The following is a 27,533-nucleotide window of genomic DNA, read 5'->3' as shown; positions in this document are numbered from 1 at the left end:
AGTTCTGGCCTTTGTTTGCTTCTTTTTACAGAGAGTTGTTTTCTGGGCCTTTGAAAACCTGGTCAGTGAGATTCAGACCCAAAGCTGAAATCTCTCTTCTCATTAACCCAGATTTATTTCTTTTTTTACCTTTATTATAAAACAAAAAAAATTACAACCTGCAAACAAAAACCCTCCACCCCAAGAAATTAACACAACCACAGCAAAGTCAGAGCATCTTTATATTTTATTCACATATGTTACATTTTGCATTTAAATGTCTGTCACCCTTTCCGATTAGAGATCAGAAAGTTTGAATCAGCACCTACAGTAATGTACTGTATTTCTGCCTCTCTGTCACACACTCATCTCACAACACACCAAGGACAAGTTGCAGCTTCCAACCCCAACGTACAACCCTTTAACTCTCCACAGAACTGGCTGTCTATACAACGACTGGGCTGAGAAAGAGCAAAAGAAAGAAAGTGGAAAAAGAAGGAAAAGAAACAAAACAGCAGCATGCAAGAACTCACGACAAAAATAAAAGACAGAAAAGAGCAGGGAGTGTACACGCCGAGAGCATTTCCCTCCAGCATTGAGTGAAAACAGCATGAATAACATGAATAAGTCAAAAAAACGTGAATGGGTCTTGTGTATAAAAAAAATCACTTTATAGCATTGGATGGCTAAAAGAGAGAAATGCATTCAAAGTTGTGAAAAAAAAACTAGAAATTTGGCTTTAAGAGAGTGCTTTGTGAATTTCATCTCTTCAGTTTTGCAATTTTCAAAAACCCTACAACTCATGTAGATTTGCAAAACCAAAAACATACATTTTAGTGCTCGTCTCCAGATGTGAACAAAACTGATTTAAATCCTAAACTTCCTGATTCTATTCTGAATCACGAAGTGATGGCATCACAAATTTAGGGATAACATTTAGATTCTCTGAGAAAAAAAAAAAAAAAAAAAGACAGAAAAGCGACAGAGAGGGGAACACCAACAGGTAAACAACAATAATAATAATTAACAAAGTAAAATATACCAAGTGCTTTATAAGGTATCAAAAAAACAAAAACAAAACAAAAACAAATAACAACAAGACCCCATGTGTTTTAAACAAAACAAGTATTATTTTTGTTTTGAAACTTGAATTGCATTCTTAAATCCTTTATGGAATTTAAGTACGATACCCAATTGAAATCATTATAGACACGGCCTCAAAGATCCAACATATGATCACCCATTCCAAGTGCTCACTAGTTTTGTTTTTATTATTATTAAGTGTGCGTTTTCTCCCAGAAAATCTAAAGCTTAAAACAATGCACTCGGTTTGTCCAGTGTTTAAACTGACCAAGGCATTGAAACAGAGGCGGCACGACTGTCAACCAAGTTGAAAATTTAATTTAGGATTTATGAAGAACTGCTGATCTGGGAAACGTCAAAGCTATAGGAAAGAAAAGAGAAATTAAATTATTTTAACCAGTGAATTTTATTCCCGTGGCTACTACTCAGCTAAAAGAACAGCACTACTGCGTCTTTCTACGTACAAAATCTAAGAACCTATAAACGCTAAAAATGCTGTTGATGCATTCGACTGAGATACCAATTTGGACTGTATTGGGGATGCTGTGGAGGTCACCATCACCTGAAGTTAAAATGCTTGGAAATTGACCCTCTCTGCTGATGTAAGGGTGGTCCAATTTCATGCTAAAAGTGTAGGGTTCACTTAGATTCACTAAGGAAACCCTGTAACCTCATATATATCCAATATTTACTCATGTTATCATGAATTGCATTTTCCTGGCAGAATTCATTTTTATTCATTTTCAATTTAGACAGGAAAACCTAACTGGGTGTTCAACCTGTAGCATGTCCAAAGAGAGATTCCAAAGAGAAAAAGAAAAAAAAAAGGTTTGCGGGAAAGTGTCCGTGTCTCCTGCAACTTCATTTTGAAAAAAATAATTATATATATATATATTTATATATAATAATAATAATCCTCAGCAAACCTGTCAGCTGTCATGAACACAGAGTCTTCTAATCTTTGAAAAAAATAAGAAAATCATAAAAATAACTTTTTACAAAATGTTATAATTATCTCTCAACAAAGAATAGCAGCATTTATTTGAATATTAAAAATTTCTCTCTAACTACAGCAAAAAAAAGAAGAAAAAAAAAAAAAAGAAATTCCTGAGGTTGGTTGCAACTAGACCTTGAGCCAGAGATAAGTCTCATCTTATCTTTACTACAATCTGATGATGAATCCATTATTTTTTTTTTCTTTTACCTTCTAAAACACATAATTTAATCCATTTCACGTTATAGCCAATCCATGGCCAGTTTCCCAAAGCGATGGCAGAAAATTGTAGTTCTACCGTTCATTCAGTGCTGATCTTTTCAGTTACGCTTATTAATGACACTTTTATCCCATACCAGCACTTGAAGATGCGAGCTGAGAATGAAGCGAGATATGTGACGAATCACCTAGAATGACAAACATTATTACGCATTGCACTAATCATGGGGTAATGATTGTGTTTGATAATCGTGGTTGATAATAGCTCATGGTTGATATGCTCTTCTTAGCCAGTTCAGTTCCTCCATCCGGTTTAGATTGTACACTAAACGCTACTCTTGTCTGTGTTGACCACTGAACCTCTGAAAAAAGTAGAAGAAGATCTCTAAAAACCGGCCAGATTTTGGTCAAGAGTTCCGATACTGATCACATGTTCATCTTGCTGAACTTTTCCTACACAGGAGTGTTTTTTGAGAGGTGCAACCAAGTAACTCATGCTTTAAATAATCACTTACTCAAATGCACTCAGCAATGGGCTAATCTGTGCTTTCACTGTGAGCCTGTCCCAAAAAAACAAAAAAACAAACAAAACAATCCCCACCCCCTCCCTTTATCTGCTCCACTGTCAAATCCAAACTGAAAACCACTTTAAAACCACACGCACGCACACACACTGTTAGTCGTTAGGCATGATTGTACACTAAACTTCACATAACCAAGGCTGTAGCAGCAATCCACTCACGGCCTGTTTCTTTTATATTACATGATAGCATTTATCAAAAGGAGATACAGGGGGGTGGCACTCGTGCCCAGTGGGATCTGGCTCCTCCAGGTCTGTTCCGGGTGTGTGGTGTTAAAGTCCGTTGTAGTGGGGACCCCAGCGCTTGTTGATGTGGTCGAAGGTGTGAGACACCCACTGCTGCTCCAGCACTCGATACCTCTCCTCACACAGGAACAGGGGCTTCCCCCGACTGCAGACAAACAGAATCAACAACATTTATACACACCGGACACTCCTGTTATACTCCGAGTTCCTGGACGCACTAGACTTTTAGCATTTATTCTATTTAATTTAATTTAATTTGACAACGCAATGACCAAATAACGCACATGGGTGTTCAAGCAAAGTGTTCTCTGACTGGTTTAACTTTCATGTATTACTCCGCCACATACAGGTAAACTAGAAACGATGCAGCGCTTACAAGCCAAACAACACAGCTAAAAGGAGAGCAGTAATGGAACTATTTTAACTCGCAGAGTTTTTATAACCCAACAGATTCTATTTTCTCGTCCTCTTTAACTCAAAATCTTTCCGTAAACAGTGATAGTGGAACTGTGGTATAATTGCAATAATACACTCGAGCTTGCACTGCTAGCTTATAGCACTCCCTCTTGTGTATTATTGCTTCAATATACCATATTTAATACATATAGGGGTTAGACAATGAAACTGAAACACCTGGTTTTAGACCACAATAATTTACAGTTCTCGTGGAAACAGGAGAGTTGAGGTGCACATTGAATTTTGCCGTGATTTGGGCAGCCGTGGTTTTATGTTTTTTGGATACAATCCGGGTTAGCACCCGAACATCCCTTTCAGACAGCTTCCTCTTGCGTCCACAGTTAATCCTGTTGGATGTGGTTGGCCCTTTTTGGTGGTATGCTGACATTACCCTGGATACCGTGGCTCTTGATATATCAAAAAGACTTGCTGTCTTGGACACAGATGCGCCAGCAAGATGTGCACCAACAATTTGTTCTCTTTTGAACTCTGGTATGTCACCCATAATGTTGTGTGCATTGCAATATTTTAAGCAGAACTGTGCTCTTACCCTGCTAACTGAACCTTCACACTCTGCTCTTACTGGTGCAATAATGTGAAATTAATGAAGATTGACCACGAGGCAGCTCCAATTCAGCCATAAAACCTCCCACACAAAATGACAGGTGTTTCAGTTTCATTTTCCAACCCGTGTGTGTATAAGGTATAAGGTATAAAAACGTTCATGTTTTTATATAAGGTATAAAAACATTCATGTGTGACAGATTAGTATGATTTTCAATACAATACCTGCCTTAATGAATGAAATAATAGAAGATCCAACTTGAATTTGTTTTAATAATAATAAAAGGAAAAGGAAAACAACCATAAAAGATGAACAAATGTTGTTTATTCTTCATTTCTAGTTAGAATATGATAATTTTAAGAAATTGATAGTTAATTTTGTGAGCTTTGAGCTGTCTGAGAGTAGAGCCCTTCCTAACCAGAAAACTTTTTGAAGTCAGAGTGTGATATCATCGAGTGGGTTTGTTTATAAAAAAAAAAAAAAAGTTTAGTATCAAAATTAAAAATATAATATCAAAATAAAATTTTCATTTTGTTGCAATAGTGTATTCTTGAAATAATTTTTGTAATTCAGTGTTTTGTCAAATTGCCAAGAGTATCGTTAGCGTATCTTTAGTACCACGTAATATTATTTCAGGGTCATATCGCCCACCCCTACCAGATACATTTAGACATAGAGAGTAGGTGAGAAAACACTTCAACTTTCAAGTTCTACATACCGTAAATCTCGGTCCTCCTCTCCATGAGCATCCAGATAAACAGAACCCCACAGACAGAAACGATGTCCCCGGATGATGATGATGACTGAGGCGTTTATCAGGAGGAATATTCCAGTGGCAGCTCCACAGTGCTGAGAATGCTGCAGAAGCAGAAAATATTCAGCACTTTTTTTAATAGACTCACTAACTTCTGTTTGGATAAACTTTCACATCTTGGCTTTCACCCATCAGCAAGCCGGGGTCATTCTCTAGTAATTCAGCTGTAATTTCATTGTTTACAAATTCATCCAAGACCAATAAATGCTCGGATCACTCGTTTCTGGTAAAGTGCAATTCAAAACAACACACAGCAAAATACAAGCTTACACGGTTTGGTGGTCACAATAAGTAAGGCAATCTCAACAGGCAACAGACCTTCAGATGTTTAGCCTCTAAAGAAATGAAACCTGCTGATGCAACCCAGCTTTGTGTGTGTGTGAGCAAGTCCAGGGAGAAGTCCAACTCACCAGTACACACTCGCAGATACCCTGCTGTTTGCAGCAGAGACCCTTGAGGCAGACGAAAGCCCCGCACACCAGGCACAGCGCTGGGTCCTTGGGTGTTTTATTGCAGACGGAGCAGGACTTCCTGTGGTAGTACTGGAAGATGGTGTTATAGTTGTCTGGAAGCTGCAACAGATGAGGAGCGGTCCACTGAGGGTCCTGCACCAACAGAGTCTGTAAAAAAAAAAAAGAAAAGGAAAAGAACACAAATAAACATATATTAGGGGTGAAATTATTACTCGAGTAATTTGAGTTATTTGATTAAAAATATTGATTGAATAAGTTTCTGTGCCTCGAGGAACCATTTAATTAATTTTAAAACGCAGAGCATGGAATTTAGTGCGGACTTTTAATGTGAAAAAGCTCTTTTAACGTTATGTCACCCACAAACAGGAAGCAGGAGGAGGAGGCGGAGGTTTTTGGAGCGGGGTACATTTAACTTATAACAAATCAATTAGATTAACATTAATGTACCATATTAACATAACGACAGTGCTGTGGAGTGTTAGTTTATTACAACGGAGACACGCTTTCGACTTAATAAACACAGCGCTGTGGAGTTTATAAATACATATATGTTTAAGTTAGCTGAGCTAACGTTACTGTATTGCCATTTAGTCTTAGTGATATCATAAAATTAATTAGATCTAAGTAGTGTTATATATAAATAAACAAAAAAGAAAAACAACATTTTGAATACTTTTGTTGTCACAGTTATTCCACAGGTTTTTTAGGTTAATGCTCTATATTTGTGATTCTAAGTTTAAATAATTTAACTTAATTTATTAAATTATGAATGATTAAATATTACTTGTGGTATTTACGTCTTTTTTGTGTTTTTTTTGTGTTCTTCTTGTGTATTTTTAATTATGTTTTCCAGCAAGCAAATATGTTTTATCCGATTACTCGATTAATCGACACGATTTTCCAGTAGAGTACTCAATTACTAAAATAATCGATAGCTGCAGCTCTAATATATAGATTTATATACAGATTTAAATAATTTACATTACATATACTAAAAGCATCCACGCACAATACAAAAAGATTAGAGTTTTGAGAATTGAGCTAAACAGGCTATCTGTGAGGTGCTTGTGTGTGTGTGTATGCGCAGGTTATAGGTAATAGTGTTGATCATACCATAGCCTGCTGTGAGGGAGTGCCTGCCAGGCTGATGAGCTCGGAGCACCACTGGGAGAGCAGCTCAAACGCGCCGACGTTCCATTCCAGACACGCCGCGCTGCTGCTCATGGAGCTGCTGGACTGTGTCGGACCAGGCAGCAAACCCAAACAGCTTATCAGCAGCGAGAACTCCTCCTCCAACTGCAAACACACAGAGAGTGAGACGGAGAGACACTGTGTGGAACTGTTTTATTGTCACATTCATAATTTCTTCTATAATCAAGGGACTGATTTTGTAGCATTGCTGCTAGAATTCAATTGCATTCAGCAGCAACAGCCTTTTCTTTGATCATATCAAATTGAAAAGCTCTGGAATATAATTAAGAGGAAGATAGATGATCACAAACAATTAAACCAATCTGAACTGCTTGAATTTTTGCACCAGGAGTGGTATAAAGTTATCCAAAAGCAGTGTGTAAGACTGGTGGAGGAGATCATGCCAAGATGCATGAAAACTTTGATTACACCAAATATTAATTTCTACTTGGGCACAAATGGCCAGGACTTGCACAGGCATCACACATGTAGTATTTGGGCATTTTTCATATAATATAATATAATATATAATTAAAATTTGCCTTGTTTACAATAAACAATCCGGCTATTCATAGCTTTGTTAATTTATTTAATATCCCAGTGTGTCATTATTAATAGTTATTGGCAATTGCTTAAATAATACATCTGTGTGACCTCACTCAAAAAAAAATAAAAAATAATTAACCCACTGAACTGTAGTTTATACAAAACTGTGATTAAAGGCATAATGCAATGAAATCTCTTAATGATGTTCTAAATATCCAAACATAAAATGATTTAAAGCCAATGTATATGATCATTCCACATGTAAAATTCTATCTGCTATTGGGAAAGGATTCCAAAGTACACACATACAAGCAAGAAAAATAAAATCCTACAGTGAGTGTGTGCATGTTGTGTGCATGATGTGTGTATGTGTACATGTGTTCATACCGGGCAGCCAGGCAGGTTGTCCCCATAGAGATGGTGCTGCAGCAGGCAGGAGAGGCGAAGGAAGGGTAGACAGAACTGCTGCAGGGTAAACTCTATAGACTGAGGAGACCACACACTGGAACTCAGCTACACAGAAAGAAGGAGAGAGAGATGGGGAGAGGGAATAAAGTCACACCTCATCAATAATCATTAATGACCTGTTGATAAAGCGATGATGGATACGGTAGTTGGAGGGAGCGGAATCTCTTAAACTGAGCTCCAGTAGCCATGGTGTTATTCATCAGAGAGAGGGGGGTGAATGACAGAATGAGGCGTAGAGCTAAAATAGCCTCAAAACCCAACTGACACACTCGCCCTTGCAAAAACAAGGGCATGGCTGTTCATATAGCCTTTCTGCTTCTGAGACCCTCTTTCCAAGCAGCACCATACAATTTATAGAGTTATATCTACACTTAACATCTTGATACATACAGCTCTGGAAAAAATTAAGAGACCAGTTTTTGAATCAGTTTCTCTGATTTTGCTATTTATAGGTATATGTTCGAGTAAAATAAACATTGTTGTTTTATTCTATAAACTACAGACAACATTTTTTTTATTTGCTGAAAATGAGAAATAGCAGAAATAACAAAATTTTTCAAATCTCAAATAATGCAAAGAAAACAAGTTTATATTCATGAAGTTTTAAGAGTTCAGAAATCAATATTTGGTGGAATAACCCTGGTTTTTAATGACAAATTTTAATGCATTGTGGAGTGGAATGTTGTCCTCCACCAGTCTTACACACTGATTTTGGATAACTTTATGCCACTCCTGGTGCAAAACTTCCAGCAGTTCAGCTTGGTTTGATGGCTGTGATCATCCATCTTTCTCCTGATTACATTGTTTTCAATTTGGTAAATTCAAAGAAACTAATCATTTTTAAGTGGTCTCTTATTTTTTCCAGAGCTGTATATTAAAACTAAATCGTACATAAGTGCACTGATTTTCTGAATTTCTAAAATATTAAATGTTGATCATTTAGAGACATTGAATGTGTATTGTGTAACAACAAAACAACAGGGCAATGTGATGTTGTTTTTTCTATGAATACAGAAATGTACTGTATGAATGCTGGTTGGTTGGTTGGCTGGTTGTTGGCTTTTATTACCACTTCAGCACATATTTGGCTATTTGTGGCATACATTTGGTTTTATATGTCCAGACAGAACAGAAAGTGGTTCAAAGGTTCTAGCATGATAAGGGAAACATATTTCACTACATATGTATTAAATTAGGTGTTTGAGGTTAAGACGCAATAAAAAAATTAAGATCTTCCCTTTTTTTTTTTTTTTTTTTTTTTTTAAGTATTTTATGTTATTTTGTATGAATGCTGTAGAAACACTGACACACTGGCTCACGAGGTTTGCTCATTACACTCCAAAAAACAAGACAAAATATATTTAAATTAAGGCATACATGCTTATATTAAGCAAAACATCTGCCAATGGGGTAACCAATTTTTTCTTCGTAAGATTTCTTATAAAAGTCTCAAAATTAGTGAAATAAGACTTAAATCAAGAAAAAAAATCAGAGAAAATCGCTTATTTTGAACTCAAATTACTTAAAGTAAGGTTAAAAGTAAGACAGATTAATTATTCCTTAAATAAGCAAAGAAGTCAAACAAAATGCTTAGTAGGACTTACTTAGCTTTGTCTGATCAGAGAAGAAAATTTGGTTTATTCACTTAAAATGAGAAAACTTCACTTGCTAAGATGTGTACAAATCTACAATTGATAAAACGAGTAAAAAAAGCTATTTTTTTAATATATGCAACACACAAATACTGGGAAGGCATTTGAAGCCCTACATACCCTGCCCTGCATACAGCTTCAGCTCTCCATTATCTTTTAATTGATAAATGGATTTCTAATCTAATCCTTAATGCTAGCCATGAACACTCATCCACCAGGACAAAAACATTCAGAGAACTGAGTGATATATTTTCTATTTCATGCGTCATACACGTGAATCATGAGGATCACTTCATTAGTGTGCAGGGTTACACTAATGTAGGTCGTGAAGCATCAGGGTGCTCTTACCATGCTCTCCTCAGATCTGCTCTCATACGTGCACTTGGCCTTTGTCAGCTCACTAATTACATGGCTCAGGAGTGTCTCCCACGATTTCTCAGAGTTTGGCATGTTCTGTGTGTGTAAAGAAGCAGAAAAGGTTAATGTGACACACTCCCGGTCAGCCAGTCAATAGACATATTCATGCATATTGATGCAAATGCATCAGTCAGTAAATTGAATGAAATATTGAACTCATGGAGAGAGAAAAGATAAACGTGTACAAGCAAATACCTTCATGGATGGACAAGCAAATCAATAAAAGTAAACCTGTGGTTCAATACTTTAGAAATGTTCATACCCAGCAATGCACTGAATCCTAACTCAGGCAGAGAGCGGTGAAGACCTCTCTTTTGAGCTTTCTGTGCTGATAAGTGATGTGGCCGTATTGAATAGGTGTAGGTAAAGCTGTCTAGATTTGTGTGATATTTTATAGGAGCTTGCATTTGTCATGCTGACTGCATGAGGAAATTAAATGGGACACTCTTATCACGCTTACTTCTTGCTTTCTGTCCGATTTATTAGGCCTCAGGTTTATGCCGCTCTTTCTCACCCTCTATTCTAAGGCCCATCCACACTTCTTTCAATATTTTTTGGCCTTTCACTCCAACAAATATTGTTGCTAACCAATAAATAAAAAATAAAAAAATCTGAAATTTTTGTCAGTTTTTAGTAGTCTCTTACACTGTCTCAAATATTCAATGGATTTTAAATGGACCGATAGAATTTCTCCAAAATTACCTGAAAGACTCTTTTTACTGCCATGAAAAGTTACGAAAAAAGTAACAAATACACAAAACAAAAACACGACTTGCGACTAATAGCAAACATTCAGGGACAAATTCATTAAAAAAAAAAATCTGAACTCTTAATATTTACAGCTAAAATGAAGACATTTGAGTAGCCTACTGAGTCAATATCAACATCTGGCATACACTGCCTGGCCAAAAAAAAGTCTCCACCTGGATTTAGCTAGGCAAATGATCTGGGGTTGCTGCAGTTGGTCAGGTTTAGATTCAGCAACAAGATCACAATGCCAGGATTCATGGGGCTGGAATTATGAAAGAGTGACTCTAGATTTCAGGAATCAACATACAAATAAATGTTAATACTGTCCTATTACAAATATACTAACACTATTTATGATCATGATTTTATATACTTATATACTTTATATACTATATTTCAGACTAAGCCTCTGTGTTTTTCTTCATTCTTTGTGATGTGTTAATGTCTCTTTTTATGAGGTGCTATCACCTCATACAGAGCTAGCATGCTCAAGCAAGCATTTTACATGTTAAAATCCTGTTGCCATTTAATGAGATTTTGTTTACTGTGGCCACAATTATAAACCCTCAAACAAATATTAACTTTAAATGCATCGAGAATCTTTATCAAAGCAGACTGATTTTGGGGTGAGAAAAGACAGCTTCTTCCTTAATGACGAGAGAGTAGGCAGAGGGGAGGCGTATCTGGATAATGGAGAATTAAACGAGCCTGAAGGACAATCAGAAACTCCACACATTTGTGTTTGTCCATTTATATTCCACCCCCCTTCTTCAACTGTGATTTAATAGAGTGGAAAGCTAACGTACCAATCCTTACAGATAATGATGTGCTTCCATAATGATGATAGACGCGCTGCATTTAGAGCTGTAACTGCTTAAAAACAAATGCTGCTCGCCTCTCATTCACTCATCCTGTCTAAATAAGCGATATGTGGAAAGATGCCTTTAAATACTGGACTGTATGCTGATGTGATATTGCAAAAACTATTAAAAATGATCATTTAATAAAATAATTATTTATTTAGTCTATTTTTTATAAATCAAAAAGCATATTATTTGATATTAAAGTTGATTTTTTTATGTTAAATCAAAAAGAAATATAATATACTATGGCAGGAAAACTTGGACCTATTTATTTAAGTTGTTTATTTTTATCCAATGAAAGTTGGCTTGTTTCAATCAATCACTCTTCTGTTATCCAATCATCTGATAAAAAAAAAAAAAAAAAACCCAGGAGTACATGCTTATGCCTGGAAGGGAAGTGCATGATCTGATTGGCCGTACCTTCTTGGCTGCCCCAGTGTTGCTCCAGGCTAGTCTCTCCTCAGGGCTAAATTTGACTGATAAGGCTGCCAGGGCCTGAGTGTACTGCAGAGTGTAGAGCACCTTCACTATACATGTAAAATGTTCTGCAACAAAAAAAAAAAAACACACAGGAAAAAACAAACTTTACTCTGGTTTGATTCATCAAATTTACATATCTTATTTCAAAAGGTGGGCTTGATATAAGTGATGCAAAGTGATACAAGCGACATGTAATACACCACATTAGGCACTAAAGGTCAAATTTAAATAATTTAATTAAGATATATATGTAATGCCATCTAGTGGCTTTTTTGGTAGCAGCAGTGTGCACTATTAAAACAGCAATGTGCAACATATAATAAATACTAAAAAAATACAGTCATGTACAAAATAATAGAACAATTAGAGCCTTAACAAACTGAACTCTATCCTACTATAACAGTTAAACATGAAAAATAAGAATTAAGTATTTTTTTTCTTTAACAAAGATATATTACTAACTTTATCTAAGAGAAAGATGCTCCTTAATGTACCAAAACTATTAACATATTTGAGGCTAGACAAAACAACTGTTATTTTTATATTTTCTTTACGTTTTTCTTTAAGAAGATGAGGATGTCCACATTCTCTGGAGAAAGGGCTGCTCTTTGAGCAGTCACAATGTCCGCGGCGTCGGCTACAGTGTGCTGCGCCATTTGCGTAGTGTGCTGCGCAACAAGAGGGAGGGATCGTCGATCCTCTTTTTGACTTCGAGGCTTGAGACCATGACATAATTTTGATCGATTTCAATAAAATATCGAAATCGTGACACCCCTATTGAATTCATATTGTCTGTAACGAAACAACTGTTCCAGCTTGTTCTGATTTGGGGCTGTAGGTGTGTAGGTCAATTAGACTGTGTTATGATGTGTATTTGTTTGTGGAACATGGATTTAATTTGTGCTGCTGTTGCTTCTGGGTGTCTCAAGGAGTGTGACACGAGCACAATGAGACTCTATTACTATCCCATTCTCCAGAAGATCATGCTGACAGCTTACACACAGATATGTGTGTGTGTGGGTGTGTGTGTGTGTGAGTGTGTGTGTGTGTGTGTGCCTTTACACAGTAATGTCTTGACCCATTTGTTCACCTCTGTAGCTTTACTAAAAGACTTCATTCACACTCATCTCTCATTGTGATGTGTTAAAATCAATTCCGCAATCACCCGACGAGCGCGGTAATGATGTTTGTTCTGGTGTTGATCAATGCTGGATTGACACGTATCTAGAGTGACTTTGAACACATTGAGTACTGTTCCCCTGAGCGAGGCCTGAAGGACAGACGGCGAGGAAGGGGGAGGGGGATGTGAGGGGGAACAACTGCTTCACACTGGAGCTTTTAAAAAGCTGTTTTAGTTGCTGGCCTGTGCTGCAGCAAAAGGCACATTACTTTCATTTCCTCTCATAAACGTCTCTGCTGTTTTGGTCATTTTCATTTGGCCAGTGATTGAAGCTCATTGGCAGGCAGGGTAAAAGGCAGGTGTGTCAGAGTGCTTTTAGAACGAACGCGACTTCACACTCAGATGAGCAGAAAAGCACTTAGGAGGGAAAGAAAAAAAAAGCAGGATCTCTTCAAATAAAGCTCTGAAAACACTGCTCTTTCTGTTCAAAATAGAGGAATCACACTGAAGGCATGCTTTTGTGAAAAGAAAAGAAGAAAGAAAAGACATATATTTTACTCCACAGCTCCAGAAAGCTTTATCCTGCAGACAGTCACTCATGTATGTGTATTATACTACACAACTGTCCACCCTGAACTGTAAAGACCAGTTCTTTTAAACAGCTTATCATAGGTCTGGTCACTTCATTGAAACACAAATTTGGAACCACACACACACACACAGGGGGACCTGTAGATAAGATAAGACAGAACAGCTCTGCTACTGTGTGTTTTATCATGTTATGATTCTAAGACATGTGACATCAGGCCTGTCTGTTCAAATATACTGTAGTACAGGCCAACAGTTGAGAACCCTAAGAAGAATGAACTTATGTATTTTTCTGTGCTAATCTGAATATGAGCAAGTTTCCAACATTATCAGACTTGTGTGACATAAGCAGCCCTTCCGCAACCCTACTCTGCTGCAAGATGGACCAAAAAAAAAGAGAGACAGAAAGTAAGAAGGTGATTAAAATAGTGGGAGAACATAAGAGTAAAAGAAAATCTGGGTGAAATTACCCTATTGGAATCTACAGTGCAAAAAATGAGAGAGAGAATTAAAGTAAGTGAGCAGAGCACAAAGAGCACAAGAGAAAGTGTGTGAGAGCAAGGAGTAAGAAAATGGTGAGAAAGCACAAGGATGGGAGAGAGCAGAAGAAACAGAGAGCTGGAGAAAGAGTGAAAGCTCAGAGTAAGAAAGGGAGATGGCACAATACAGAGAGAGAGAGCGAGAGGGTGCATACGAGAGAGACACAGTAAACGCAGGAGAGAACATGTGAGAGAGAATGTGTACGAGAGAGAGAACAAGAAAGTAAATGTGAGAATGCACGTGAGAAAACAAGAAAGTGAATGCGAGACAGAATAAGAAAACAAGAAAGTGAATGCGAGACAGAATAAGAATGATAGAGAAAAATTTAGTTACTGTGAGAGAAAACAAGAGAGTAAACATGCAAGTGAACACGAGAGAGAATGTGAGAGACAGAGTGAACGAGAAAGAGAACATGTGGACAGGAGAGAATGTGCAAGAGAGAGAAAGGGAACAAGAAAATGAATGTGAGAGAGAATAAGAGAGTAAACAGGAAAGTGAACATAAGTGAGAGTGTGAGAATGAATGAAAGAGAACAAGTGAGCAAGAGAGAACAAGTGAACAAGAGAGAACGAGTGAGAGAGAGAAAGAAACAAGTGAACGAGACAGAATGAGTGAATGAGAGAACGAGAGATAATCAGTGAGAGAGAGAAAGAAACAAGTGAACGAGACAGAATGAGTGAAAGAGAGAACAAGTGAATGAGAGATAATGAGTGAGAGGAAGAAACAAGTGAATGAGACAGAATGAGTGAAACAGAGAACGAGAGATAATGCGTGAGAGAGAGAAAGAAACAAGTGAGCGAGACAGAAAGGGTGAAAGAGAGAACGAGTGAACGTGAGAGAGAGAAAGAATGAGTGGACGAAAGAGAGAACGATTGAGAGAGAGAAAAAGGGAGTGAGAGAGGGAGAGAAAGAGGGAGAGAATGTGAAAGAAAGAGGTAGAAGTAGAGAGAGAGAGAGAAAGAGGTAGAGAGAGAAAAAGAGAGAGAGACAGACAGAACGAGAGAGAGACCCTTTTGTGAGATGTATACACAAACACATGCCCAGACACACACAGATAAAGGGCCCAGAGGCTAGCAGATAAGAGAGCAGGGCTGCGTGTTGTACTGCAGTCCTCTGAACCAGGGTTAAAGCTGCTGATACAGGACCATCACACACACACACACACACACACAGACCACACAGCCTGATCCTGTATGTGGTCCTGAGACAGTTACTCCAAGATGCTAAACAAGGATAAACAAGGTCAGGTCAGTCTGAAGCACACATTACAGAACAGATCCTGAGAGATGCATGTAAGACCCTGACTGATTTACACAACACCAAGCTGTTACAGTATTTAACTGAGCAGAAATCAGCAGGTTTTACTATTACAGAGCAGAGTGATGGAGCTGGTACCTTTGCGTAGAGGCTGAGGCATAGTGAGCACAAAGATGATGAGTAAAGACGGGACATCTCTGAACAGCATCGGCACTTCTGGACGATCCTCATCACCGTACCTATGCAAATTACACACACAGGACAACGTTCAGATAACACAAAACAGATAGATAAATAAATAAATAAATAATAAATACATAAGTTCATTTAAAAGTGCATTTAATATGATCTCATACTCAGGCCTAGTTCAACTGCAATTCTAAATATTGAACTCATTTATAATAATGGTAATTATGTGAAGACCAATTTTGCAAAAGATTAATTGATTTTCAACGGATTCAACTTTTTGTTACGGAATTCAAACCAATCAAAAAGAAAGATTCAAATCAATTTTCAAGCATCTTTTTGTTAAAGCAATTAGCAATCCAAAATGAGTGCCTTTTTTAAAGATACAAATCACATTTTAAAAATTTGAATAACTTTGTTTAAATCCCTTTCCTAAAAGACTCAAATCACTCGGGGAAACATTTGACATTTGATTCAGAAGGGCTGACAAATATGTGGGTTTAATATGTGTCTGGTTTAACTGATTCTAATGAATGTATATATATTTTTTTCCAATTTCACAAAGTTCTTTTTGCTTTCAACATAATGGAATTATACTTTAAACTGTGTGCTTACTCACAACTTGGATCAACTCAGTCATAAATAATAAAACTATTTAGTGTGATAAATGGGAGGAAAAAGGAAATTAGAACAGAGGCAAAATATTTTTTATAGCACTGTACAGATGATCAGACACAGAAAAAAGAGCACATTAATCTACAGCACAACCACTTCAATTATAATATCATTCATTTTATCGTACATTTAATTTCTGCTTAGTTTGACTATATGCTACCATACTAATTTAACTCTGTATTTTTATCATTTTATTTCACTCAACTATTCCCATTTTAGAACAGCAGTTTTACTACAATACAAACCCGAACACAATGTCTCAGACAATATTCAACCTGCAAGATAACTCAAGCAGGAAAGGAGCACATCCAGTAAGCAGTGCATGGGAGATTACCCCTTTTAACAGGAGCTATTTAAGTAGTACAGCGGGACGGCCTGGGGAAGCAAACGACAGTGCTCTCCTTTAAAAACCCTAACAAGGTATTTTTAACACTGAATGCCTCCCCTCTGAATACGGCCTCGCTAAGAGAGCTCTCACAGGTGCAAAAGCTGTCTTACTGCGCTAATCAGAGAGAGGGAGAAAAGGCAAGAGGAGGAGAGTGAGAGGAGGGCAGACGGACGTGCTGAGCAACAGAAAGCACGAGAGAGAGGTGAACGTGGAAGCATTTATCCAATCCGAAATTGTTAAGTGTCTTTTAAGTGGGGGCACGCCACTCTCAGTGCAGTCGATACAGTAAAAATTGCCCCAGCCACTTTCACACAAACCTCTTAACTCCTGTGGGATGAAAAGCTGCACACAAAGCCATGCTTTTTACATGCAGTCTGTAATAGTATGGAATTTCATGTATGTGACTGTATGTGTTATATATTTTAAATGTTGCTGTCCAATGAAAAACAAGTATCCCCATTTTTATCGATTTTTAGTCTACTACATAATTTGAACATACAAACTGTCCCTTACACCGTGTCATTTCAACATTTCTTGATGAATGGACCAATAGAAATTCTCCAAAATCCCCTGATGATAGTTTTAACTCTCTCCTGTAAAGTTGCTGTTTTAGAGATCTGATATATATTAAACCACTTAAAAAATATGAGTTTCTTTGATTTTACCAAATTGAAAACATCTGGAATATAATCAAGACTAAAATGGATGATTACACACCATCAAATCAAGATGAACTGCTTAAATTTTTGCACCAGGAGTAAAGGCATAAAGTTATCCAAAAGCAGTTTGTAAGACTGGTGGAGGAGAACATGCCAAAATGCATGAAAACTGTGATTTAAAAAGGGTTTATTCCACCAAATATTGATTTCTGAACTCCTAAAACTTTGAACTTTGAATTTTTTTGCATTATTTAAGGTCTGAAAGCTCTGCATCTTTTTTGTTATTTCAGCCATTTCTCATTTTCTGAAAATAAATGCTCTAAATGACATATTTTTATTTGTAATTTAGGAGCAATTTTGTCCGTATATTATAGAATAAAACAACAATGTTCATTCTACTCAAACATATACCTATAAATAGTAAAATTAGATAAACTGAATCAGAAACTAAAGTGGTCTCTTAATTTTATCCAGAGCTGTATAAATAAATATATATAACACGTTTTGGTGAGTCACAAAAAAACACAGTCTTTTATTCAGCGACTAAAGGGAAAGGCCTTCTCTTTCTAAGCAGCAGCACAGCACCCCGTAATTTGCCAGATGCAGCAATTATTGGTATCTATGGCAACCCCATATGGGCCTTTCATTTCTGCTGCTCCGTTTCTGGAAGAGAGATTGCCGGAGCTCAGAGGAGATGGCACCATTTAGTGCGAGGTGAAAGAGGCAGCTGGAATGAGTGTGCGCGAGTGTGTGTGTGTGTGTGTGTGTGTGTGTGCGTGCATACTTACTCTGGCTCTCTATTCTGGGTGATCTGCGTGAGTCTGGTCCAGGGGTTGTAGGCAGAATCGATGCTGTACAGACGCATGTGCATAGCCAAAACATGGAACAACTGATCTGAAACACAGAAGAAAAAATACGTGTTAACACGATTAATACACACTCGCTCACTAAAGACACTACAGCTTATTAATATGGTCAACAATTCTATAGTAATATAGTTCTTAATTTTGGTCAAGTTCAACACCATTATGGACAATAAAAAAAACAAGATCACCCACAATGAATTTCTCTACCTAACAAAATATCTGAAAAATGAATATGCTAATTTATGTAACAGCCCCAGTAACGAAAATCAATCATTAGAGCATGACAAACCCAAACTGTGCAGTAACCTTTGAGCTTTGGTCACAGACTTCACATTTACAAGGTGGAACAGCTAGGTAGGACACAGTGTTTAAAAACTCTAGCAGCACTGCTGTCTCTCATCTACTTTACTTGTGCCAATGCAACACACACAAACACACTAGCATTATGCCAGTGCCAGTACAGTGCTGAGAATGATCCACCACCCAAATAATGCCCGCTCTCTGTTGGTCCTGTGAGCTCCTGACTAGGGTTGTGCCATATCATATCGTACGCGATAATATCGCCAACATTTTTGAATATCGTGAACGATATTATACTCTAAAAATATTGTGCCATATCACGCACCCCCACTTATTACATTAGGGTACTACTTTTTCACACTGTTCTTATTTTCTTTTATATATCTACTAGAGAGAGATTATATCTGTCCATTATAATTTATTTTACTTTAATCCTGGTTATATGGAGATATAGTGCATTCTGCATAATTGACTTCTGTTACAAATCTGATCAAATTCTTCTATTTTTTATATTTCAGGTAGGGGTGTGACATAAATCGTATGCAATAATAAAATTAAATTTTCATTTTGTTGCAGTAGTGTATTCTTGGAAAAAAAAAATCATTAATTTATATCGCCAAGAGTATCGTTATCGCGGAAATACCTTGAAATATCGTGATATTATTTTAGGGCCATATCGCCCACCCCTAGTCCTGACTATTGAAAAACAGGGTGAAAGGACAATAAAGTATGCAGAAAACTTCACAAATTACTATAGAATGATAGAAAAACAGACCAATACTGCTCAGCAGTAACGCACCACTGTAATATACAAAATCCCAAATATACAACCATATCACCCATCTGCTCTGATAATATTCAGCAGAAGAGCAGCAGCTAAGAGAAGAGTACAGCACAGTCAGTGAGGGTTTTCCGTGTGCAGAATTTAAACCCAGTCAGATCAATTACCACACTTGATCCCTCAGAGACAGTGCATTAGATCTACTCATCACTGTAGAGCGTATGACATGTGGAATGGAGACTAGCCCTAGGGCTAGGAAAACGGTGAAGGCTGTCACAGACCTCTGTCCATACTTCATGACTGTGCCAAGGCCACAGTCTGACCCCCAAGTGCAATGCATAGCCTCAGCCAAGACATATACTGCAGCACATCTTTCATCTGTTAAAAGTGAAGCTCGTACTTTGGTCAGATCTGATTAATGGAAACAAATTGTTCATTTGAAATGTCACATAAGTGCAATAAAGCTCAATCTATGTCACCTTCTTCTCAGCTGCTGAACAACAAATTGTCTGGCACCATATGTTTTCTCAGAAAAGCAGCAAAATATATGTATTAAAAAATACAGTTTAGGTACAGTATATATCCAAATATTCTTGGACATCCTTTTTTAAGCAATGCATTCAGCTACTCTCTAGCAATGCTACATGGCATTTGCACTTTAAAATAAGCACCAAAATCATGTTAATAATTATTTGATCAAAAAAAATAATAAATGGGAGACTAACGTCTCAACTGTTGCCAACAGGGGCTCAGCATGCAGCTAACTGCACTATGTAACTTGAAAAAGGTGAATTGGGCAAAACAACACTGTGTCATCCATATTTGTGTAGAACGCTCTGTACATCATATACAGCTCTGGAAGAAAAAAAAAAGACAACTTAAAAATAAGTCAAATGAGATCCTTTGATTTTATCAAATTGAAAACCTCTGGAATATAATCAAGAGGAAGACGGATGATCACAAGCCATCAAACCAAGTTGAACTGCTTACATTTTTGCACCAAAAGTGGCATAAAATTATCCAAAAGCAGTGTGTAAGACTGGTGGAGGAGAACATGGCAAGATGCATGAAAACAGGGTTATTCCACAAAATATTGATTTCTAAACTCTTTAAAATTTATGAATATGAAATTTGCATTTTTTTGTTATTTCAGCCATTTCTCATTTTCCGGAAATAAATGCTCTAAATGACAATATTTTATTTAAAATTTGGGAGAAATGTCCGTAGTTTATAGAATAAACAACAATGTTAATTTTACTTAAATCTACGTATAAATAGCAAAAATAGAGAAACTGACTCAGAAACTGCACTCATTGCTGATAAGGATGTGCAAACAAAGCTTTTCCAGTCCTTGTAGAGGAGTACTGCCAATAGAATAAGACTTCCTGGAGCAGATACATTAACTTTTTGGCATCATGTCTAAAGACAGGCAGGACTAGAGAGGTATAAAGCACCCCCACATTGAGCTCTAGAGCAGTGGTAGAACTGTTATCCTGATCTTACCAGTGCTCTAGTAAAAGCTAGTAGCAAGCTTTTCCTAGACATTAAAGACCTTTACTCTTCCAATAACTGGATAGAAGATTTTAAATACCCTTGACTTCATAAGGACATATGAATGAGTAGGTCTCCAAATACACCCAGTATTGTATAATATTACAATACAATATAGGTAAAGGTTAATGACCTAAATGAACATTTGAGTGACCTTCTGCCACTAAAAAGTCAAAAGGAAAATGTCTTATTATAAACGAAAGTTGTCATTCAGCCAATGTGTGCTTTTTCCTGTTTCTTCCTTTTGGTCTCTTTGGAACCCTGAAAAGATAAATGTGCAACTGGGACTCTGGAACTGGGATTTTGATTCTGTAATGCATTATACAGCTAAACGTGTCCTTGTTTCTGAGGTCATGACGCCCAGTAGCGCATTACCCGACTCAAAATAACCAGCAGGCAACTGGCAACCTTTTCTCAATGAGCAAAATGCCTTGAGTGGAGCAACACTGCCATCTACAGGCACCCAAGCAATGGAAGAACAGTCTAAACATGCTCTCAGAGTTAATCAAAACCCTTTTGGTCATTTATTGAGATGAGAAAGGAAAGGGAAAAAAAGCATAAATAACAAAAACAAACAAACAAGCAAGACTGCAAAATCTTTGCAACCAAAATTCCAACAGAGCAGAAACTACAGAAAACTTTATGCCTTTATGCTCCATTATATTGCAGTGATGTTCCGTTCTGAATTCTTAAACTGCTGAAATATGCATCAGACGTCTTCTGATCCCAGCCTCTCCGTCACTGCCTGATACAAAACTCATTCATCTTTCTGACCTCCATTCCTTAAAATCACTCCATCATCCAGTGGCTGGTGGTTTGTGGAGAGCACAGACAGCTGGAATAGAGATCTCTCCATTCCACTCTCTCTGATATTGATCTGCCTCATCCTCCCACCTGTGCTTATAGGGTTTAATACCAGACTCTCCACACTTTAACACCTCTCGCTCATGCCATTCATCAAATATAGATGTGGGTTCAAGACATACAGAGATAGAGAGAGAAAGTATATGTGATTGAGGGAAATGAGAATGAAGTGACAGAAACTGACACGAGAGAGAGAGAGAGGGGGGGGGGGGGGGATGTATAATAGATAGGGCGGCATATTTCATGAATACTGGATTTGTGATCTGATCTCTGCTTCTTTAGTTTACAACAATAGAGGATGGTTTATTTTACAACATTACAACATTGTGAACAGTCACTAAAATCATCTTTGAAAATACCCATCTGCCAAATAGTTGTTTTCCTTAAAAATATATATCAAAAAGCTGTATAAAATTAATACTTTTTATTATTTTATATTAGCAAGGATGCAACATATTTAAATACCTTTTTTTTACTGGTATTATTGTTTTATTTAATTTTATTTTGTTGATGTATTTTTTAAATACCACTGTCTCTATAATATCTTGCTTTCTAGTACTATACTTAAGCAATATTACACAAGAGGGAGTGCTATAACATGTAATATTGGCACTGCTGTGATGCGGTCTTAGGCACGAGGCCTCGAGTGTATTATTGTTCCATTCTCGCTGTTTACTAAAATATTTTTGAATTAAAGAGGATGAGAAAATACGTTTGTTTGGTTATAAACACTCTGCAAGTTTAAATAGTTCCATTGCCGCTCTGTTTGTAGCTGTGCTGTTGGGCTTGTAAGCGCTGCATCGTTGCTAGGTTACCTGTATGCGGCGGAGTAATACATGGAGAGCTTCAGTTACATTGCATTACTGGCTAATAACAGCGCTCAGAACACCTCTTAGCCAATCACATTGCAGGCTCAGAACTAACTGTGGTATATTATACTTTTAACCCAAACTGCAATCTGTGAAATCGCTGCCCCACCATTCTGCTAAGACAAGTTTGTGCCAAAAAAAATGAAAATCCAGTAAAGAGACGATTTTCAGCATGTGTCTGCACAGATAAAAATAGAGTATGTTAGCAACATTTGCCAAGCACACCTAGTTCTAAACTACTAGTCAGGTTGTAAAGAGCAGTAAAGCCACTCTGCTTAAGTACAGTGTTATACAGGAGTTTCAGTTTAGTTCTCCAGGACCGGGGATGGAGGAGTATTAGCATTAGCCGCTAACCACTATTTTCCCATTCAGAGGTGAGTATTCTCGGCCTGTAGCCTGCTGCTAACCTCAGCTAGCACAGCTGGGGAAGCATTAGCATTACCTGCTAACCGTGCTAGCTCTTTTGCCATTTAGAGGGGCTGTAAATCTGGCTGTAGTAATCTTACTGTAAATAAGAGAAAGGGCTTTACTCACCCAAAAAAAAAACTATCAGGCTGTAGCTTGCGCATTTACAGTGTTAAAACAAGCTAGCTCATATTGCCCTGGTTTACTGGAACCCTCAGGTTTCCTCAGTGTAGCGCTGACGGACGGAAGTTAGGCAGCATTAGCGATTAGCCGCTAAGCTTACTGTAAATAAATGGAAGCTCTTTACTCACCCAAATAAACAGTTTTCAGAAGAGAAATCTGTGTAGATTAACATCTTATGCCTGTTTGACTTTAAAATAAAATCTTTTTTTATTAGTTTTGTTTACTTAACTTAGTTTTACTTAACTTAGTTAGCTACCCCCACCACCACCCAGTGGGGAGATCTGCTGAATAAGAAGTTCCTTATAGTGTCTCTTAAAATGTGCTTATAATCCAGTTTGCCTTTTGAATGAAAATGGACGTTCATTGATAGTGGCCTCATTGATAGTTCATTGATAATGTGAAAATACAGTATATAAACATTGTTACAGTGATAAAAACAAAATGTAATTATGCTACATAGCTACTGCAAGCCATCTCAGTGATGTAAAGTAGCCAATAAGAGCAGTGTTAATAAAAAAGGCAAAATAACAGAGTTGTAAATTGTTTGGGGTAAGAATTCCCATGAACGTCACATTATTACAAACATAATAGTATGTTTTCAGTGGAAGAGTACATGGACACACAGTGGCTCAAGTATTAAACAGATAAATAAATATAAACAGATAAAAAAATAAAAAAATAACTGACAAAGTCCAGTAGGTTCTTTCAATCAAACAAGATTACGTCGGTCCTGAATGTCTGTTTTGAATAATTTTCTATTAATTGACCAGCCTTGTGTTCTATGTGTCACTACCATGACTCACTTTCTCTCTAGACCATTTCTCAGTCCATCAATCCATTTGCTTTTTACTCTGCTTTTGTCTAGCTGCTCTCTTCAAGTGCCCCCCACTGTCTCCCACCCCCTTCCCTCTGCACACCAATCTCTAATGTACTGCGACTGAGTAAATTTGGCCAGTGCCGGGCCCACGTACTTAATGTAGCTCAGAAAATGGTCGTGGTGGTGGAGTGTGAAATCTCTTCAGCTCTATTCAAGAGTGACGGAACTTTTCATGAGAGCCCGGAGAGCAGACCTCGCATACACACACACACACACACACACACACACACACACATGCACTTACCCACACAGTTTCCCAAACATTCTAAACAACTGAACAAAGCTGAGGTGGGCGTCTGATTGGCTGATTGTACTGCTGTCTGAGAACAAAACCTAGACAGCAGAGTTCCAATATCCGTACTCGGGCCTTTCTACAAGTCTTTAACACACAGCTTGAACAGTGTTGATGCAACATGGATCAATACAACGCTCACATGACTGGCTTGAGAGCTAAAAATAAATAAATAAAAAAAGAAAAATAGCTTATTAATTCGTTTATTTATTATTATATTTTTTTATAATATTCAGGTTCTATAACAAGAACTGAGTGCATGATTGACTGACTGGACTGGAGAGTTCCAATAGCTTTTACATACACTGGCTGGCCAAAAAAGTCACCACCTGGATTTAACTAAGCAAATGATCTACAGGTTGCTGCAGTTGGTAGGGTCTAGGTTCAGCAACAGTTTGTGCTAAAAGAATGAGATCAGCTGACTACCTGAATATACTGAATATAGACCAGGTTATTCCATCAATGGGTATTATGATACCTTGCTAAAAAGTGATTACCAGAGTCTCATCATAAGTATTTCAAAGCATAAAAGTGTTGACATGCTGTGAAAAAGACAAATGAATCATGATCATACCGTGTGGTGCAGAGGAACCTACAGGAGACGCAGCATGTTTATGCTGTCATTAGAGGGGAGTGTATGTATATAGGTATATAGACTCACTGAGGCAGGAGCGTTTGGCTGCAGCACTTGCTCCTCCACTGCACAGATTCCCACCACGATGAACCAACTCTAACTCCAGATTCGTCCTGTAAATACGAACAGACACATAGAAAGTAAATGAATATATTTGTATGTAGTTACAAAACATCTTATCCATTACACATAATGAGGAACATAAAAATCAACATATTAAAAGATAAATAGATCCTTTATATAGTTTCACATTTTGATAAATGTCAGTCTCGCAGTACCATATTTTTCACACTATTAGGTGCACTTAAAATCCTTTAATTTTCTCAAAAATCATCAGCCCCTTATCATTCAGAGCACCAAGTATGAATTTGATCTGTCAGGTTGTAAGGAGCAGTAAAGCCACTCGGCTAAAGTACAGCATAATAAAGATGTTCCAGATTAGTTTTCCTGCAGCATTAGCATTACCCGCTAAGTGCTAACCATTTGGTCATTCAGAGGTGAGTATTAGCGGCCTGTAGCCTGCTGCTAACCCCGGCTAGCACTGCTGAAAATGTTCCTAACAAGTGATGCTTAAAATGTGCCTTATAATATTATGTCTGAAAATAGACGTTCATAGATAGTGTGTGCTTTATAATCTGGTGCGCCTTATACTGTGAAATATAATTTACATTGTGTAAAAATTTAAATGATTAATAGACAAACAGAAATGTTCCAGTTTGACTTGAATAAAAGCTTTTTTTTTTAAAACACTGACTTCTGATAAAATGTAGAAGATTCTATTCTACTCTAAAATTAGCATTTAAAAAAAAGTGTTATATATACACGTCAAAGTAAATCTATTTACATTTATTAATTTATTAATCGTTTGGTCATTAATATCTCAGATCCTTTTATTGTATAAGCCAGTATAATACCCAGTATACTGTCTTAATTTAATTAATTAATAATTTTTTTCTTCATATGCGATACACTTTACCAGTGGTTGTGCTACCATGAGTATGTTCCACGGCTATCATTAGGTCATCATTAAGATCGTATCACATTGTGCTTTTTGGCCAGCTGATGTAATTAGTCTGCATAAAAGGCCACATTGATCAGCATTAGCAGGTCAGTCTCAACAGGCTAGCAAGACAGGGACAAATCCCCCAGTTTTCTCAGATGAGAAGAAGCAGAGAGAGCCTGGGGGAGGAGGGGAGAAAAAAAAAGAAAGAAGAAGCAATTTCCCATAGATAATGCAGGCGGGCAGCTCCATCTGGCTGCCACTGATAAGGGAGCAAGCATTTGACGGAGGAATTTTCCACTGCGCTGTTCAGCCAACGAGAAAAAGACGACACAAACTAAAGACTGGAGCAGAGCGGAGCGAGGGAGGGAAAGAGAAGAGAGGGGAAAGGCTCGAGCGCACCAGTTAATAGCCTCTGTATTATTTGCAGGAATAAAAGGGAGGGGCTTCAGTAACAATTCTGCTTACGACAGGTCAGAGTCTAGAGTGAAGATGCTGACAAACAGGCACTGATCCAACGCACTGACGTCATTTTCACTTTATTTATTTTTTTATAGTATCGACATTCTGGATCATTGACTTCTGTTACAAATCTGATAAAATTCTTGTATTTTTTATCTCAGGTAGTGGTGTGACATAAATTGTAATTTTAATAAAATTGTTCATTTTATTGCAGTAGTGTATTCTTGAAAAAAAAAAATCATTAATTTATATCGCCAAGAGTATCGTTATTGCGAAAATACCATTAAATATTATTTTTAGGGCCATATCGGCCACACCTAAGGCAGGGCATGGACAATTCAGTTCAGTTCATCTGTGTTCTTAGTGTTGAGTATATTATTTTGTGTGCAATATAAGCCTAATTTTGCTTAAATATACAAATCAAAACAAAGTCAAAATACATTGCTTTTTTAATTAGTTGTATTATATAATTCTATAGTTGTATTATATAGTTCTTGAGAACAAGATATCTTGCAATTATTTTATAGCTAAGGCTTTAAAGGATTAGTGAGGTGGTATCAGTGATGTTGAGAATGCCACTGTTACAATCAATACCGTTATAGCAGTGCCTAATTCAGAATCACAGCGCATGGAAAGCTAATTTTACCTGAGCATCTCCAATATACACTCACAATAGACCAGGGCTATTCAGATATGAGCACTGAGCTGAACAAAAAGGATGCATGAAGTGGCAGGCAAATCAATTTCCTGCAATAGGGTAGAAAGCCTCGAGTGGTAGGGGTGGAGAGGCTGGCTTTTTCTATTGCTCTAGAGATAACTGCACTTGGGGAGCAGTAAGAACAGCCAGATTAAAATAAGACTAAAGTGCTCGTACCAGAAAATGTCTTTGGCCAGGTCAGAGAATTCCCACAGTGAGAATTAAAGAGGCTTAATACAGCTCTGGAAAAAATTAAGAGACCACTTCAGTCTCTGAATCAATTTCACTGTTTTTGCTATTTATAGATATATGTTTGAATAAAATGAACGAATTATTGTTTTATTCTATAAATTATGGACAACATCACCTAAATTCTGAATAAAAATATTATAATTTAGAGCATTTATTTGCAGAAAATTATGCAGAGCTTTCAGACCTCAAATAATGCAAAGAAAACAAGGTCATTTTAAGAATTCAGAAATCAATATTTGGTGGAATAACCCTGGTTTTTAAAATCACAGTTTTCATGCATCTTGGCATGTTCTCCTCCACCAGTCTTACAC

The 27,533-nt window shown here is 37.2% G+C and overlaps 1 protein-coding gene across 4 annotated transcripts in view; it reads right to left on the bottom strand.

Annotated features, from left to right (window-relative positions):
• Positions 1 to 208: 208 nt before the first annotated feature.
• Positions 209 to 27,533, bottom strand: part of ubr3 (ubiquitin protein ligase E3 component n-recognin 3) — a 77,102-nt gene continuing 49,777 nt past the window's right edge. For all 4 annotated transcript variants that reach the window (XM_022680368.2, XM_022680367.2, XM_022680369.2 and 1 more), the window contains 10 exons: positions 24,839 to 24,924; positions 17,978 to 18,083; positions 15,420 to 15,520; positions 11,717 to 11,841; positions 9,615 to 9,719; positions 7,534 to 7,659; positions 6,523 to 6,705; positions 5,347 to 5,556; positions 4,841 to 4,980; positions 209 to 3,246 (listed from right to left, as the gene is read on the bottom strand). In XM_022680368.2, coding sequence (XP_022536089.2) covers positions 3,129 to 3,246; positions 4,841 to 4,980; positions 5,347 to 5,556; positions 6,523 to 6,705; positions 7,534 to 7,659; positions 9,615 to 9,719; positions 11,717 to 11,841; positions 15,420 to 15,520; positions 17,978 to 18,083; positions 24,839 to 24,924 — 1,300 coding nt within the window. In that variant the 3' untranslated portion in view covers positions 209 to 3,128. The remainder of the gene's footprint in view (positions 3,247 to 4,840; positions 4,981 to 5,346; positions 5,557 to 6,522; positions 6,706 to 7,533; positions 7,660 to 9,614; positions 9,720 to 11,716; positions 11,842 to 15,419; positions 15,521 to 17,977; positions 18,084 to 24,838; positions 24,925 to 27,533) is intronic.

The sequence above is a fragment of the Astyanax mexicanus genome, chromosome 11 (genome assembly GCF_023375975.1).
Source record: "Astyanax mexicanus isolate ESR-SI-001 chromosome 11, AstMex3_surface, whole genome shotgun sequence".
Lineage (NCBI taxonomy): Eukaryota > Metazoa > Chordata > Actinopteri > Characiformes > Acestrorhamphidae > Astyanax > Astyanax mexicanus.
Note: the sequence above shows the minus strand (reverse complement) of the source record. Positions and strands in the feature narration are given on the sequence as shown.